This window comes from Pempheris klunzingeri, chromosome 14 (assembly GCF_042242105.1).
Source record: "Pempheris klunzingeri isolate RE-2024b chromosome 14, fPemKlu1.hap1, whole genome shotgun sequence".
NCBI lineage: Eukaryota > Metazoa > Chordata > Actinopteri > Acropomatiformes > Pempheridae > Pempheris > Pempheris klunzingeri.
The window spans coordinates 24,574,506-24,589,303 of NC_092025.1; the positions used below are offsets into that span (position 1 = coordinate 24,574,506).

Sequence of the window (14,798 nt, forward strand, 5' to 3'; positions counted from 1 at the left end):
TATCACCTGGAATATTTCCAAGCAAATCTTATTTTGAAAGTGAAACCGAACGCTGTTTCTCACTGAGCTTTATTTTGAAAGTGTAACTGGATGTTGTTTCCCAGTGAGTCTTATTTTGAAAGTGTACCACACAATGTTTCCTGTGAGCTTTATTTTATTTAAAAAGTGTTACTGGATGGTGTTTCTCAGTGAGCTTTATTTTGAAAGTGTAAGTGCAGGTTGCCTATCTCTTATTATGAAGATGAGGGAGGGCAGGTGTACCAGGACCTGATCACATGACACAACATCAACCCAGGCGACTGAGAAGCTCAGAGATTTGACATTCAGGAAAAATCCAGACGCCTCCTCACAGCTTCGTGTTCAGCTGCTTGCTGAGGCTTCTATCTAACACAAGGGGACTATTTTCAGCGGCGGATGAATCCACATTTGCTGTTCTCGTGCTTATTTGAGACGGCAGGACGGTGTGTGTGTGTGTGTGTGTGTGTGTGTGTGTGTGTGAGGGATGAAGTCAGAACAAATAAAGGAAATAAAACATCGTCCATTAACTTAAAGACCTTAATGACCCCAAAACATTAAGTTAAATTAATTCAGTTCCTGGTAGACGGTGACTCCTGTCAGCTGACCTCTGCTTCACCCACAGCTGCTTTTATGTGATGCTGATTTAAGTTACTCAATTATCCACTTAAAGGCCGCGACCGCATGTCTCTTCACTGACCTACAGTCAGTGACTTCCACAGACCTGAAAGACTGACAGACGACAGGACGATCAAAAGGCTCAGAGATCAGATCTTCAGTGGTGAGAGACAGGCAGGAGCTGTCAGCTGATCTCCATCCACTGTGTCTGAGCCACAGAGAGACATGAAGAGATGGATGTGATCCACCTTCATCCTGCAGCATCCAGAGGTCAGAGGGTCCCTCAGTGACCCCCCAGAGGTCAGAGGGTCCGTCAGTGACCCCCCAGAGGTCAGAGGGTCCGTCAGTGACCCCCCAGTGGTCAATAAGGTCTGTCAGTGACCCCCCAGAGGTCAATAAGGTCTGTCAGTGACCCTCCAGTGGTCAATAAGGTCTGTCAGTGACCCCCCAGAGGTCAGAGGGTCCGTCAGTGACCCCCCAGTGGTCAATAAGGTCTGTCAGTGACCCCCCAGAGGTCAATAAGGTCTGTCAGTGACCCTCCAGTGGTCAATAAGGTCTGTCAGTGACCCCCCAGAGGTCAGACGGTCCCTCAGTGACCCCCCAGTGGTCAATAAGGTCTGTCAGTGACTCCCCAGAGGTCAATAAGGTCTGTCAGTGACCCTCCAGTGGTCAATAAGGTCTGTCAGTGACCCCCCAGACGTCAATAAGGTCTGTCAGTGACCCCCCAGTGGTCAATAAGGTCTGTCAGTGACCCCCCAGAGGTCAGACGGTCCCTCAGTGACCCCCCAGTGGTCAATAAGGTCTGTCAGTGACTCCCCAGAGGTCAATAAGGTCTGTCAGTGACCCTCCAGAGGTCAATAAGGTCTGTCAGTGACCCTCCAGTGGTCAATAAGGTCTGTCAGTGACTCCCCAGAGGTCAATAAGGTCTGTCAGTGACCCTCCAGAGGTCAATAAGGTCTGTCAGTGACCCCCCAGACGTCAATAAGGTCTGTCAGTGACCCTCCAGTGGTCAATAAGGTCTGTCAGTGACTCCCCAGAGGTCAATAAGGTCTGTCAGTGACCCTCCAGTGGTCAATAAGGTCTGTCAGTGACCCCCCAGACGTCAATAAGGTCTGTCAGTGACCCCCCAGAGATCAATAAGGTCCGTCAGTGACCCCCCAGAGGTCAATAAGGTCTGTCAGTGACCCCCCAGAGATCAATAAGGTCCGTCAGTGACCCCCCAGAGGTCAATAAGGTCTGTCAGTGACCCCCCAGAGGTCAATAAGGTCTGTCAGTGACCCCCCAGAGGTCAGAGGGTCCTACCTACCCCACTGAGTCTCCAGGTCAGCTCTGCTAACACTATGCTAGCTAGCATTAGCACTGTGCTCTGACAGCTCACCTAGCTAACGTTAGCTTATAGCCTATACGTTAGCTTACGTTAGCCCGGTCAGTGCAGCCTGAGCTCCAACCAGGAAGTGTTAGCAGCCGACAGAGAACCCAGAGCCACTAGAACCTGTTCTCCATCAGGATCTGAACTTTAGACAGTTATTAGCTACAGAGGATGAGCGCTAACAGGCTAACTGCTAGCTACAGAGGCTAACTGCTAACAGGCTAACTGCTCCTGCATGTGCGGCTAACATGAGGCTACAGTTGCTACTTTATTAAAGTAAAACTGGTTTGGCTTTGAGCCCCTAAAATAAGCTAACACAGGCTCATAACCACAGTGGACTTGCTTCACTCACTGGCTAATGAGCGGTGCAGTGGCTAACACACAGCATTCAGCGTTAGCATGTAGCTTGGAGCCTGTCAGGATCTGTTTCAGGACCTGACAGGAGCCAATCAGAGATCAGGGATGATGACACCAGTGATCGTTTCCCCCTAAAAGGTATTGATCGGCTGAAAGCTGAAACAACTGAAATATTGCTTTTTTTATCGCTCATGTTTTTTGTTCAGTGTTGTTGATTTTTGCGCCTCAGGGCCACCGTACACACACAACCTGCCCAGGCTGATACACTGCCAATATCAGTGTGTGTGTGTGTGTGTGTGTGTGTGTGTGTGTGTGTGAGTGTGTGTGTGTGTGTGTGAGTGTGTGAGTGTGTAGCAGTGTGTGTGTGTGTGTGTGTGTGTGTGTGTGTGTGTGTGTGTGTGTGAGTGTGTGAGTGTGTATCAGTGTGTGTGTGTGTGTGTGTGTGTGTGTGTGTGTGTGTGTGTGTGAGTGTGTATCAGTGTGTGTGTGTGTGTGTGTCTGTGTGTGTGTGTGTGTGTGTGTCTTTTCTCTCCACTCTGAACTTTCCCACATTAAACACTTGGACCATAAAAGGAGACGGAGATCCGTGACCCGCTACTGAATCAGCAGTTTACCCGGAGGAGGAGCTCCATCGCCGGGCAGGAGGCCGTCAGACCTCCGGGGACCCTCCACCTGCTGCTCCCTCCGGCCGCGCGCCTCCCTCGCAAACCGAGCCCGGCACGAGCGTCCCCCTCCCCGGCATGGGGTCTGAGCAGCGGCGGGAGCGGAGTCACTGCGGGTTTTTAGGGCTTTTCTCCCAAAAACACTTTTTTGTCTCCATTAAGGCGCCACTGAGGGACTAACTGACAGCCACAGTGCACCTTTTTAATTAAATAGTTTCATTTTAAGCTTTAATTTAACCCCCAGCCGAACAGACCACCATGAGTCTGTGGACTAACGGCTCCTCCGCGGATCTTTACGCCGGGAACCAGCCGCCGCCGCCGGACTCCAACTCCTCCATGAACCGCTCGGACGGCGGCTCGCAGCCCCGCGGCCCCCACGGCGCCGCCCCGCTGGACCTGAGCCGGGCGGTGCCGGTGGGCATGGTGCTGGCCTCCTTCATCATGTTCGCCATCGTGGGGAACATCCTGGTGATCCTGTCGGTGGTCTGCAACCGACACCTGCGGATCCCCACCAACTACTTCATCATCAACCTGGCCATCGCCGACCTGCTGCTGGGCACCACCGTGCTGCCGGTGTCCGCCACGCTGGAGGTCAGTCAGCCGGGGAGCAGGCTCCTCTACCGGCTGTTTACTGCTGGTGAAGCGGGGAGGACGCGTTTAAAAAGCAGGCAGACAAACAGAAGTACACAGGAAGAAAGTCAGTGTCCAACTAGAAGAAGTTAATTTAATTTAAATTTTAATAAATGGAGAAAAACATGAAATATTTCCTCAGGTTTTCTGCACTTCACTAATTTGGTGTATTTTACTCAAGTATTTCTAATCAGAGGCAAATATCGTCCTTATTGATTTATTCATATCGATTAAACTTTAACAATAATAATAATAATAATTTATGTATAATGCACTTTTCAGTGCTACGGAGCAGGACCAGATACAGGACCAGATACAGGACCAGATACAGGACCAGATACAGGACCAGATACAAGACCAGATACAGGACCAGATACAGGACCAGATACAGGACCAGATACAAGACCAGATACAGGACCAGATACAGGACCAGATACAGGACCAGATACAAGACCAGATACAAGACCAGATACAGGACCAGATACAGGACAAGATACAAGACCAGATACAAGACCAGATACAGGACCAGATACAGGACCAGATACAAGACCAGATACAGGACCAGATACAGGACAAGATACAAGACCAGATACAAGACCAGATACAGGACCAGATACAGGACCAGATACAAGACCAGATACAGGACCAGATACAGGAACAATAGATTGAAATCAATCAAAGGCTTTTTTAAAAGGAACAGTCTTTAAATCACTTTATTGATCCTCAGGGTGAATTTAAAACATATAAATACATTAAAATGAGCTCCAGCTGCAGCTTTTAAGTGATGGACACATTCTGATCAGTGATAATAATCAATCTGTACCACTGATAGATTATTCTGTTATTTGTGGTACTTTAAGTAGATGTTAATGTTAATACTTAACTAAGGAGTATTTTTATTTCTACTGCAGTAAAAAGTGTGAATACTTGTTCCACCACTGCGGCAAACTGAATATTTTTGGGTAATGAGATGTGTGAGGGTGGAGATTATACATATATATATATATATATATATATATATATATATATATATATATATATATATATATATATATGTATATGTATATGTATGTGTATATATATATATATATATATATATTTATATGTATATATATTATGTACACTGTTGCCCATAAAGTTGGAATAATTGTTCAATACCCCCAATTTAGTTAAAGCCTGAATCCACAGTCTGCAGGTTCATTGTGGTTTAAGTTTCACTGTGATATGTTTGGAAGAGTTTGATCAATAAAGTTGAGAAGATATAAACTTTATTTATCAAGAATAAATCACATTGTCACAATCATTTCATGAGAAGAGGTGAAAAACATTTTATTCCAACTTTATGGGCAACACTGTATATATATATATATATATATATCTACTTTAATACATATTCCACAGCCACAAATATCACAGTAAGCTGTATTATCTTCTTCTATGAAGTGTTATTACTGCTAAAACATGGTGATGTCTCCATGGATTGTGTTCAGTGAACTGCAGCCACAGATACGTGAATCAGAATCAGAATTCTTTTATTGTCGTTGTTCAAAGAAAGCACAACGAAATTCAAAATAGCAGCTCTCATAGGCAGTGCAAAACAACAGGAAGACGAAATAGTGCAAAAGACATAATATTAAAATTAACAAAGACTGTACAGTTCATAGGGAGGGGGGGGGGCAGGGGTATTTACATGACGAAAGAGATGAAGAATAAAAATAGAAATAGAAATATAGATAAAAAACAACAGGGATGTTTTGTTCAAAAATATTGCAGGAATATTGCACTTGATATGTATAAACAGAATGATTTCTATTGCACTATGAAGGCTGATAATTGATATTTTGTTCAGGGTTTGGTTGTATTTGCAGCGTTCAGGGCATCGACAGCTCTTGAGTAAAAGCTGTTCTTTAGTCTGTTTGTTCTTGAAAACAGTAGAAACAAGAGCACTAGTGTTTTTAACCCTCTTTGTTCACATCCTGCTGCGTGAATGACTCATGGGTACTGAAAGTGTTGTTGATCTGCAAACACACCAGACTCCATTCACAAAAACTGGGATTTTACAGTAAAATTGCCGTTTTTGTCAATAGAGTCTGGTGTGTTTGAAGAAAGCGATATAACCGGACCAGTTCCAACACTGTTGCACCCTCCAGTCATTTAGACATCAGGATATGAACAGAGGGGTAGGGGTAGGTGCCCACAGATCCCTCAATGAGTCAGTGACTTTAGAGGAGACTGTTCCATGCCGGGAAAATAAGGGACTTTTGTGCATCTTGTTTAGAAAAATAAAACTTAATTCGCCAGATCGATATCTTTGTGACATTAGCAGTCTTCTTCTTTGGGTTGTGTTGGGTCTGTAGCACCTATCCCTCCTCCTCAGCTCTAGTCTAGTGACCCAGAGGGAACCCTCTTTAAAGTGTCTGACAGTGGAGATAAAGGCCCTGAACTGAGGAGGAAGTGGACTCCGGTACTTCCTGTCTCTGCAGGTTCTGGATTACTGGGTCTTTGGTCGGATCTTCTGTGACATCTGGGCGGCGGTGGACGTCCTGTGCTGCACGGCGTCCATCATGTCGCTGTGCGTCATCTCCATCGACCGTTACATCGGCGTCCGCTACCCACTGCAGTACCCGACCATCGTCACTGAGAGGCGGGCGCTGCTCGCCATGCTGGGTGTCTGGATCCTCTCCATAGTCATCTCCATCGGCCCGCTGCTGGGCTGGAAGCAGCCGCCGTCACAGGTACCAGAACTACCCATCATGCACCACTGAACCTTCATCTGTCCAGTAAAGGGTCACTCCCCTGTTTCTCCTCCTGGTTCTCTGTGTCCACATCCTGGTGTCTGAGTGACTGGTAGGTAGTAAAAGTGTTGGAACTGGTCCAGTAGATCACCAGTAGATCACCTCAGCCAGCAGCCACCAAACGGGCTGCAATGGCTGCAACGTGATCCTTTGGGACAACTGCACCTGATCACAGTAGGTCCACTAAAAGAGCTTGTTTGATCCACTGACAGGCTCAGAGTGTTATTCTAAGTGTGTGACAGCATCATGGAAAGGATCCCTACAGAGAGAGACCTGGAAGATCCTTTTGGTTTAACCACAAACAGCACACACACCAGACTACATTCACTAAAACAGGGATTTTAGCTCTCTGCACACAGGAGCTGCTGCTCTGCTGCTGCCTCCATCAGTTAGTCTATTTGTGTTATTGTGTGTCACATAAATATTGTGTTGGATCCAAACTGACCCTTTAAAACACCAAAGTCACACAATAACACAAATAAACGAAGTGATGGAAGCAGCAGCAGACCAGCAGCTCCTGTGTTCTGAATCACTGTTTCTGTCAATGGAGTCTGGTGTGTTTGAAGAGCAGCTTTTAGTAACTACCACTCATTTAGACACCAGAACATGTACAGAGTGGAGCAGGTTTAAAAACACTGGAGTTACCCTTTAAAGCACAGCCTCCTGCTCTCACATACCTGCTGGCTGGTGCCTTTAACTGGGCTTCAATCAGCTGGTAAAGTAAATTTAATTATTTTAAGTATTTGTTTGTTAGTGGAGTTCATAAAGAGCACAAGCCTCTGATTAAACCCTTAAATGTTTAAGAGGTCAAAGTCAGGCTGCATGTTGGGGAGGGAAGAACTAGAAGAGCCATTTTCAAAGGGGTCCGTTGACCTCTGACCTTCAGATCCTCAGTGTGTGTGTGTGTAGTGGAGGTCTATAGTGTGTGTGTGTTAGTTAGTCAGTGTGTCAGTGTGTAGTGGAGGTCTATAGTGTGTGTGTGTTAGTTAGTCAGTGTGTCAGTGTGTAGTGGAGGTCTATAGTGTGTGTGTGTGCTAGTTAGTCAGTGTGTCAGTGTGTAGTGGAGGTCTATAGTGTGTGTGTGTGCTAGTTAGTCAGTGTGTCAGTGTGTAGTGGAGGTCTATAGTGTGTGTGTGTGTGCTAGTTAGTCAGTGTGTAGTGGAGGTCTATAGTGTGTGTGTGCTAGTTAGTCAGTGTGTCAGTGTGTAGTGGAGGTCTATAGTGTGTGTGTGTGTGCTAGTTAGTCAGTGTGTTAGTGTGTAGTGGAGGTCTATAGTGTGTGTGTGTGCTAGTTAGTCAGTGTGTCAGTGTGTAGTGGAGGTCTATAGTGTGTGTGTGCTAGTTAGTCAGTGTGTCAGTGTGTAGTGGAGGTCTATAGTATGTGTGTGTGCTAGTTAGTCAGTGTGTCAGTGTGTAGTGGAGGTCTATAGTGTGTGTGTGTGCTAGTTAGTCAGTGTGTCAGTGTGTAGTGGAGGTCTATAGTGTGTGTGTGTGTTAGTTAGTCAGTGTGTCAGTGTGTAGTGGAGGTCTATAGTGTCTCTGTTGTTCTGGATCAACATGTTCTCTGTCTTTCTTTAGTCTCCTCTGATGAACAACATGTCTGAAGTCTTTTCTCACTCATTCTGCTTCAGTGACTTCTGGAACCTTCTAGCTGAGGTTGGACACATTTTAGGGACATGAAGAAGAAGAAGGTCCTCCAAGAGACGACGTCACCAGAAGAAGAAGCAGCAGCGTTTAGATCACTGAGGGTTAAAAACCCTCCCAGCATCTCATCAGGAGGGTTCTGGAGCTTTCAGACGTATCACAAGGTCTTCCTCAGCAGTTGCCGTGGAGCTGTAGGCGTTTAAAAGCGTCTCCTCCACTTCTTGTTGGTGAGGAAGATCATGTTATACAACTGAAAGCTCCAGAAAAGCTTCTAGATGGGCCGTGTGCTGTGATTGTTTCGTCAGAGGTCAGGGATGTAACTTGTGTGTTGTGGTTTAAATCAAAGGCTACCGTCTTTAACCTTTGACGCCGCCCCCCCTCTCTTTAGGACGACACGGTGTGCCTCATCACGGAGGAGCCTTTCTACGCCCTCTTCTCGTCGCTCGGGTCCTTCTACATCCCTCTGGCCGTCATCCTGGCCATGTACTGCCGGGTCTACATCGTGGCCAAGCGCACCACCAAGAACCTGGAGGCCGGCATGATGAAGGAGCGCATGGAGGACTCCAACGAGCTCACCCTGAGAATCCACTGCAGGAACCAGCAGATCAACGAGCTGTGCCCCGCCCCCAAAGCCGGAGGGGGCGTGGCCTCGGCGGCACGCAGCGCGCTCACCGTCAAACTGCTCAAGTTCTCTAGAGAGAAGAAAGCTGCCAAGACGCTTGGCGTGGTGGTCGGCATGTTCATCCTCTGCTGGCTGCCCTTCTTCCTGGCTCTGCCTATTGGTACGTTCACTGTCTTCAAGGAACTGTTTCTACCCATGATCCTCTCTGTCCTCTCCTAGTGTCTGAGTGACTGGTAGGTAGTAAAAGTGTTGGAACTGGTCCAGTGGATCACCAGTAGATCACCTCAGCCAGCAGACACCAAACGGGCTGCAATGGCTGCAACGTGATCCTTTGGGACAACTGCACCTGATCACAGTAGGTCCACTAAAAGAGCTTGTTTGATCCACTGACAGGCTCAGAGTGTTATTCTAAGTGTGTGACAGCATCATGGAAAGGATCCCTACAGAGAGAGACCTGGAAGATCCTTTTGGTTTAACCACAAACAGCACACACACCAGACTACATTCACTAAAACAGGGATTTTAGAGCTGCTGCTCCATCAGTTAGCTTGTTTGCTGCTACATAACAAACACAGTCGGGATCATTGAACCTGCTCTCCTGCCCCCCCCCCAGCTTTAATGTTACTTTAGTCTAGTTTGGGTACATCAGAGTCCAGACGCACCTCGGAGGGTTAAAGCGTGACTCGTTCTTCATGTTTGGAATATTCGGTTTGAGCAGAGATGCTTCAGGTCGAACCTCACCGACCAATCGGCAGCCAGAGTTTCTGGGACAGACACAGAATCTGTGACGGGGAGGAGGTCAGTGTTTGGGTGTTTCTTTATTTTCTGTGGTGGATTTCCCACAACATGGACGGTGGAGTGACGCCAGACATTCCCCCCCGGCCGATATCACAGATTAGAGCCCGGTTCGACCCGACCGGACGCCGTTTATGTCCGTAAACACTGAGGGGACGCTGTCAGAGCCGGTCAACCTCACATAAGACTGATCGGACGTCTGATCTCTGAACCTTTAAAGGCCCAAAAAAGACGCAAATACCAAGAACTCAGCCAGAGACGCTTTCTCATGGCGGAGCTCTGTGAACGCTCCAGTTTTATTAAATACAACACAACATGCAGTTTAGAACTAATAGTGCTAACAGTGCTAACACAGCTAACAATGCTAATAGAGCTAATAGTGCTAACAGCGCTGACAGGGCTAATAGAGCTGACAGTGCTAATAGTGCTAACAGAGCTAACAGGGCTAATAGTGCTAACAGAGCTGACAGGGCTAATAGAGCTAACAGTGCTAATAGTGCTAACAGAGCTAACAGGGCTAATAGTGCTAACAGAGCTGACAGGGCTAATAGAGCTGACAGTGCTAATAGTGCTAACAGAGCTAACAGGGCTAATAGTGCTAACAGTGCTAATAGTGCTAACAGCGCTGACAGGGCCAATAGAGCTAACAGTGCTAACAGAGCTAACAGGGCTAATAGTGCTAACAGAGCTAACAGGGCTAAGACAATAGTGGTAACAGGAGTTGAGTGAAACACATCCTGAAGACAGGAAGTTAATAAACTGAGCGATTTAAGTGAAGTTAAGTTTACGAACATCGTCCACAAAGATCAGACCAACAACACGATGAAGGAAACTTTATTTAAACACCAGCAGAGCTCCAGACGAGCGGCAGGACGTCCCACCTCAGGAACGAATCCAAAGTTCCTGATTTCCTAAAAAGGTTCCTGGAAAAGCTCCTGCGGTTGAAGTCTTGTCTGAGGTCGGCTCTGACCCTCCACAGGAGCCCCGGTAACATTTAATTTAAGCGTTTCTGAGCTACCCATAATCCCTCTGGCTGCAGGTGACCTTTGGACGGCGGTCGGTTTCATCCGAGCTCAGAGGAGCAGTCCTGTGATCAGGATTCAGCCTGTTGACTCTGAAGAGGAGCTGCTGGGTCAAACCCACCGTTTATTTTAACAGCTGGAGCCCGAAGACGGAGACGGAAATCTGAGTTTATCAAACATCCTCACGGCCAAACGCTCCCACTGTGACACAGTTTAGATCCAAAGACTTTACCACGTTTTTAAAGGAGAACTCCACTGTTTCTACCCCTCTGCGTCCACATCCTGGTGTCTGAATGACTGGCAGGTACTAAAAGTGTTGGAACTGGTCCATAATTAGCTGTTATATCGCTCTCTTCAAACACACCAAACGCCACTGAAAAAAACTGAATTTTAGCTCACAGGACACAGGAGCTGCTGGTCTGCTGCTGCCTCCACTTGGTCTCATTGTGTGTTACACAAATATTGTGTTGCCCCCAAACTAACTTCTTAGAAGTCTCACAATAACACAAACAAGCTAATCAATAAAGGCTAAAATCCCTGTTTTAGTGAATGTAGTCTGGTGTGTGTGCTGTTTGTGGTTAAACCAAAAGGATCTTCCAGGTCTCTCTCTGTAGGGATCCTTTCCATGATGCTGTCACACACTTAGAATAACACTCTGAGCCTGTCAGTGGATCAAACAAGCTCTTTTAGTGGACCTACTGTGATCAGGTGCAGTTGTCCCAAAGGATCACGTTGCAGCCACAACGTTATTGGCAGCTGGAGATAAACGGTCTTGACGGGCTGACGTGGAGCTGCCAGGTCAGATTATCACAAATTAAATGATGTTTCCTTCCATGGACTTCTGCTACAGATTGGATTTGGCGTCGTGTGTGTGTGTGTGAGTGTGTGTGTGTGTGTGTGTGTGTGTGTGTGTGTGTGTGTAATAGTTAAATCAGGTCCCACAGTGTGTGTGAGCAGTTCAGACCTTCACTGGAGTCTCTCCACCTTCTAAAGACGACTCAGCGCGACTGTCGATCATGTAGAGGAACCAGAGAAGAAGAAAAGGACGGCGACGAGATCAGGCTTTGGACGGGTCCGGTGCAGTGGAGGACCCTGAATCCTCTCGTTAAAGGGTCTCTTGTTTGGTTTGTTTGTTCTTTACTGAAGAACGACGTGACTTTAGTTAAAAATCTTCATTATTTCCTGAAAGAACATTTAAACTGTGAGAAAGTGAATCAGGAGGAATTTAGAGAGGAAAACACCACAGAAGAAGAAGAGAGCTGCGGACTACAGGGACGTGGCACGAACCCAGAATCACTTCTTCTTCTTCTTCTTCTTCTTCTTCTTCTTCTTCGCCAAACTTGGAGCGTCCTGGTTTTCAGAGGACTCAGGTGTCACATGTTCTTAGCAGCATATATAGTCAGAGCAGCAGCAGGATGGCCTTACAAGTCCACGGCCAGGGAGACATAATCCACACGCTCAGGAGTCTGTTATCAGAGGACATCAGACCTGATCCACCAAAGTCCACCTACACCCCCAGACCCCCCCAAAACCCTCCAAGTCCAACAAATCCACCTGATCCCTCCTGATCCTCTGAAAACCTCCAACACACCAAAGATCACCTCTGTGATCCTGAGGAGAGAGGAGACAAGGAGAGTGGAGAGGAGACAAGGAGAGAGAAGACATGGAGAGATGAGAGGAGACAAGGAGAGAGGAGATGATGATGGTAAAGATGGTGATGATGATTGATGATGAAGATGATGATGATATGGTGGTGATGTGGTCTTGAGGTGAACGCTGCCCCCTGCTGGTGAACAGACTGCTGTCAAAGCTGAGCCTGCCGATGTGTTCAAGGACACTCAGACATCTGAGTGCTGTAGAAACATTGTTCCATTGTTTATCCTCTGGCTTCATTTCAAAAACATAAACAGAATTCTTCCTCCGCACCGAGTCGCAGACATAAATACAGACATGAATCACTTCCTGTTTTGTTCATGAAGCACAAAGTTTACTGTCAGCCATTTTATTTGAATCAGTTTATTGTTTCCTGTTTTCCAGTTTCCTGTTTTTCAGCTTCCTGTTTCCTGTTTCCTGTGTTGTGTTCAGGGTCCTTCAACAGCGACCTGCGTCCTCCTGAAACTTTCTTTAAAGTCATTTTCTGGTTGGGATACTTCAACAGCTGCCTGAACCCCATCATCTACCCCTGCTACAGCCGCGAGTTCAAACAGGTAACACTGATACTATGATGTGGTTCTGGTCTGATGTGGTCTGATGTGGTTGTGATCTGATGTGGTCTGACGTGGTTCTGGTCTGCTGTGGTTGTGGTCTGGTGTGGTCTGATGTGGTCTGATGTGGTCTGACGTGGTTGTGGTCTGCCGTGGTCTGATGTGGTTGTGGTCTGCTGTGGTCTGCTGTGGTCTGCCGTGGTCTGATGTGGTTCTGGTCTGCCGTGGTTGTGGTCTGACGTGGTTGTGGTCTGATGTGGTTGTGGTCTGCTGTGGTCTGATGTGGTCTGACATGGTCTGACATGGTTGTGATCTGATGTGGTCTGCCGTGGTCTGATGTGGTCTGATGTGGTCTGACGTGGTTGTGGTCTGCCGTGGTCTGCCGTGGTCTGATGTGGTCTGATGTGGTCTGATGTGGTCTGAAGTGGTTGTGGTCTGATGTGGTTGTGATCTGATGTGGTCTGACGTGGTTCTGGTCTGATGTGGTTCTGGTCTGCCGTGGTCTGATGTGGTCTGATGTGGTCTGAAGTGGTTGTGATCTGATGTGGTCTGACGTGGTTCTGGTCTGATGTGGTCTGACGTGGTTCTGGTCTGATGTGGTTCTGGTCTGCCGTGGTTCTGGTCTGATGTGGTTGTGGTCTGCTGTGGTCTGGTGTGGTCTGACGTGGTTGTGGTCTGATGTGGTCTGATGTGGTCTGCCGTGGTCTGATGTGGTCTGCTGTGGTCTGATGTGGTTGTGGTCTGATGTGGTGTGCTGTGGTGTGCTGTGGTTGTGGTCTGATGTGGTGTGCTGTGGTCTGATGTGGTCTGCTGTGGTTGTGGTCTGATGTGGTGTGCTGTGGTCTGATGTGGTCTGCTGTGGTTGTGGTCTGATGTGGTGTGCTGTGGTCTGATGTGGCCTGCTGTGGTCTGATGTGGTCTGATGTGGTTGTGGTCTGATGTGGTCTGATGTGGTCTGCTGTGGTTGTGGTCTGATGTGGTGTGCTGCGGTCTGATGTGGTCTGATGTGGTGTGCTGTGGCCTGCTGTGGTCTGATGTGGTCTGACGTGGTCTGATGTGGTCTGTTGTGGTCTGACGTGGTCTGATGTGGTCTGATGTGGTCTGACGTGGTCTGATGTGGTCTGATGTGGTCTGACGTGGTTGTGGTCTGATGTGGTCTGACGTGGTCTGACGTGGTCTGACGTGGTCTGATGTGGTCTGATGTGGTCTGCCGTGGTTGTGGTCTGATGTGGTCCGTTGTGGTCTGTTGTGGTCTGACGTGGTCTGCCGTGGTGTTGCAGGCCTTCATCCGGATCCTGCGGTGCCGGTGGAAGCGGCGGCGTCAGGGCTGGCAGGCGTACTATAACTACCGCAGCCATCAGGGCTCCAACACCTCGTCCTTCCTGAACGGCAGCCAGCAGACGCTGTCCTCCATCAGCCCCAGCCCGCGCTGCGTGGCCTCCAGGCTCCGCCCCCCGCCCTGGCCCTCCTCCTCGGATCGAGACCTCCTCCCCGGCTCGGCGGGAAGAGGCCGTCCGGTGTCCCCGCTGGCTAAGGATGCCGGGACGGCGATGGCCGTCGGCGCGGCGGCGAACGGTCGAGGCGTGAACAGAGAGGAGCGGCAATCGCCGCAAAGGAAGGAACGCTAACTGACGCACCTGTCGCCTCAGGTGGCCACGCCCACCCCGCCGCCAACAGGAAGTGGTTTTAAAAACACTTTCAGGACACACAGGTACCACTGCTGACATCACGAGACGCCCCGCCCACTCACACGTGATGGCGGCTGCTCACCTGGACCAGCTGTCGAGAAACGTCACCTCACTGCATCACCTGAAGGTTTCTGAACGTTGTTTTACAACCTGATGGTTCTGACCTCATCGGGGGCGTCGGCCACGTTACCTCCACCGCACATGTGCAGCAGATCACATGACACTCAGATATAACGTCAAAACTCAAAATAAGTGGGAAAGATTTAAATATTCAACTGATTTAAAATTAATTTAGTCTTTTATATTTTTGAAAGAGCTCATTTAACTAATTTAATTCAAACAACCCTGAACAAGGAAGTAAATCCAGTAACTTTGGA

At 48.0% G+C, this 14,798-nt stretch overlaps 1 protein-coding gene and 1 long non-coding RNA gene across 2 annotated transcripts; both read left to right on the forward strand.

Moving 5' to 3' along the window:
• Positions 1-897: 897 nt before the first annotated feature.
• On the forward strand, positions 898-2,142 carry LOC139212753 (uncharacterized). Its single transcript, XR_011585404.1, has 3 exons — positions 898-971; positions 1,558-1,579; positions 1,921-2,142. It is a non-coding gene; the product is annotated as an uncharacterized lncRNA (long non-coding RNA).
• A 1,137-nt stretch (positions 2,143-3,279) lies between these two features.
• On the forward strand, positions 3,280-14,361 carry LOC139213423 (alpha-1A adrenergic receptor-like). Its single transcript, XM_070844110.1, has 5 exons — positions 3,280-3,612; positions 6,135-6,386; positions 8,479-8,872; positions 12,615-12,736; positions 14,014-14,361. Exons 1-5 carry the CDS (start codon positions 3,280-3,282, stop codon positions 14,359-14,361), a joined length of 1,449 nt encoding a protein of 482 aa, XP_070700211.1.
• Positions 14,362-14,798: the final 437 nt, after the last annotated feature.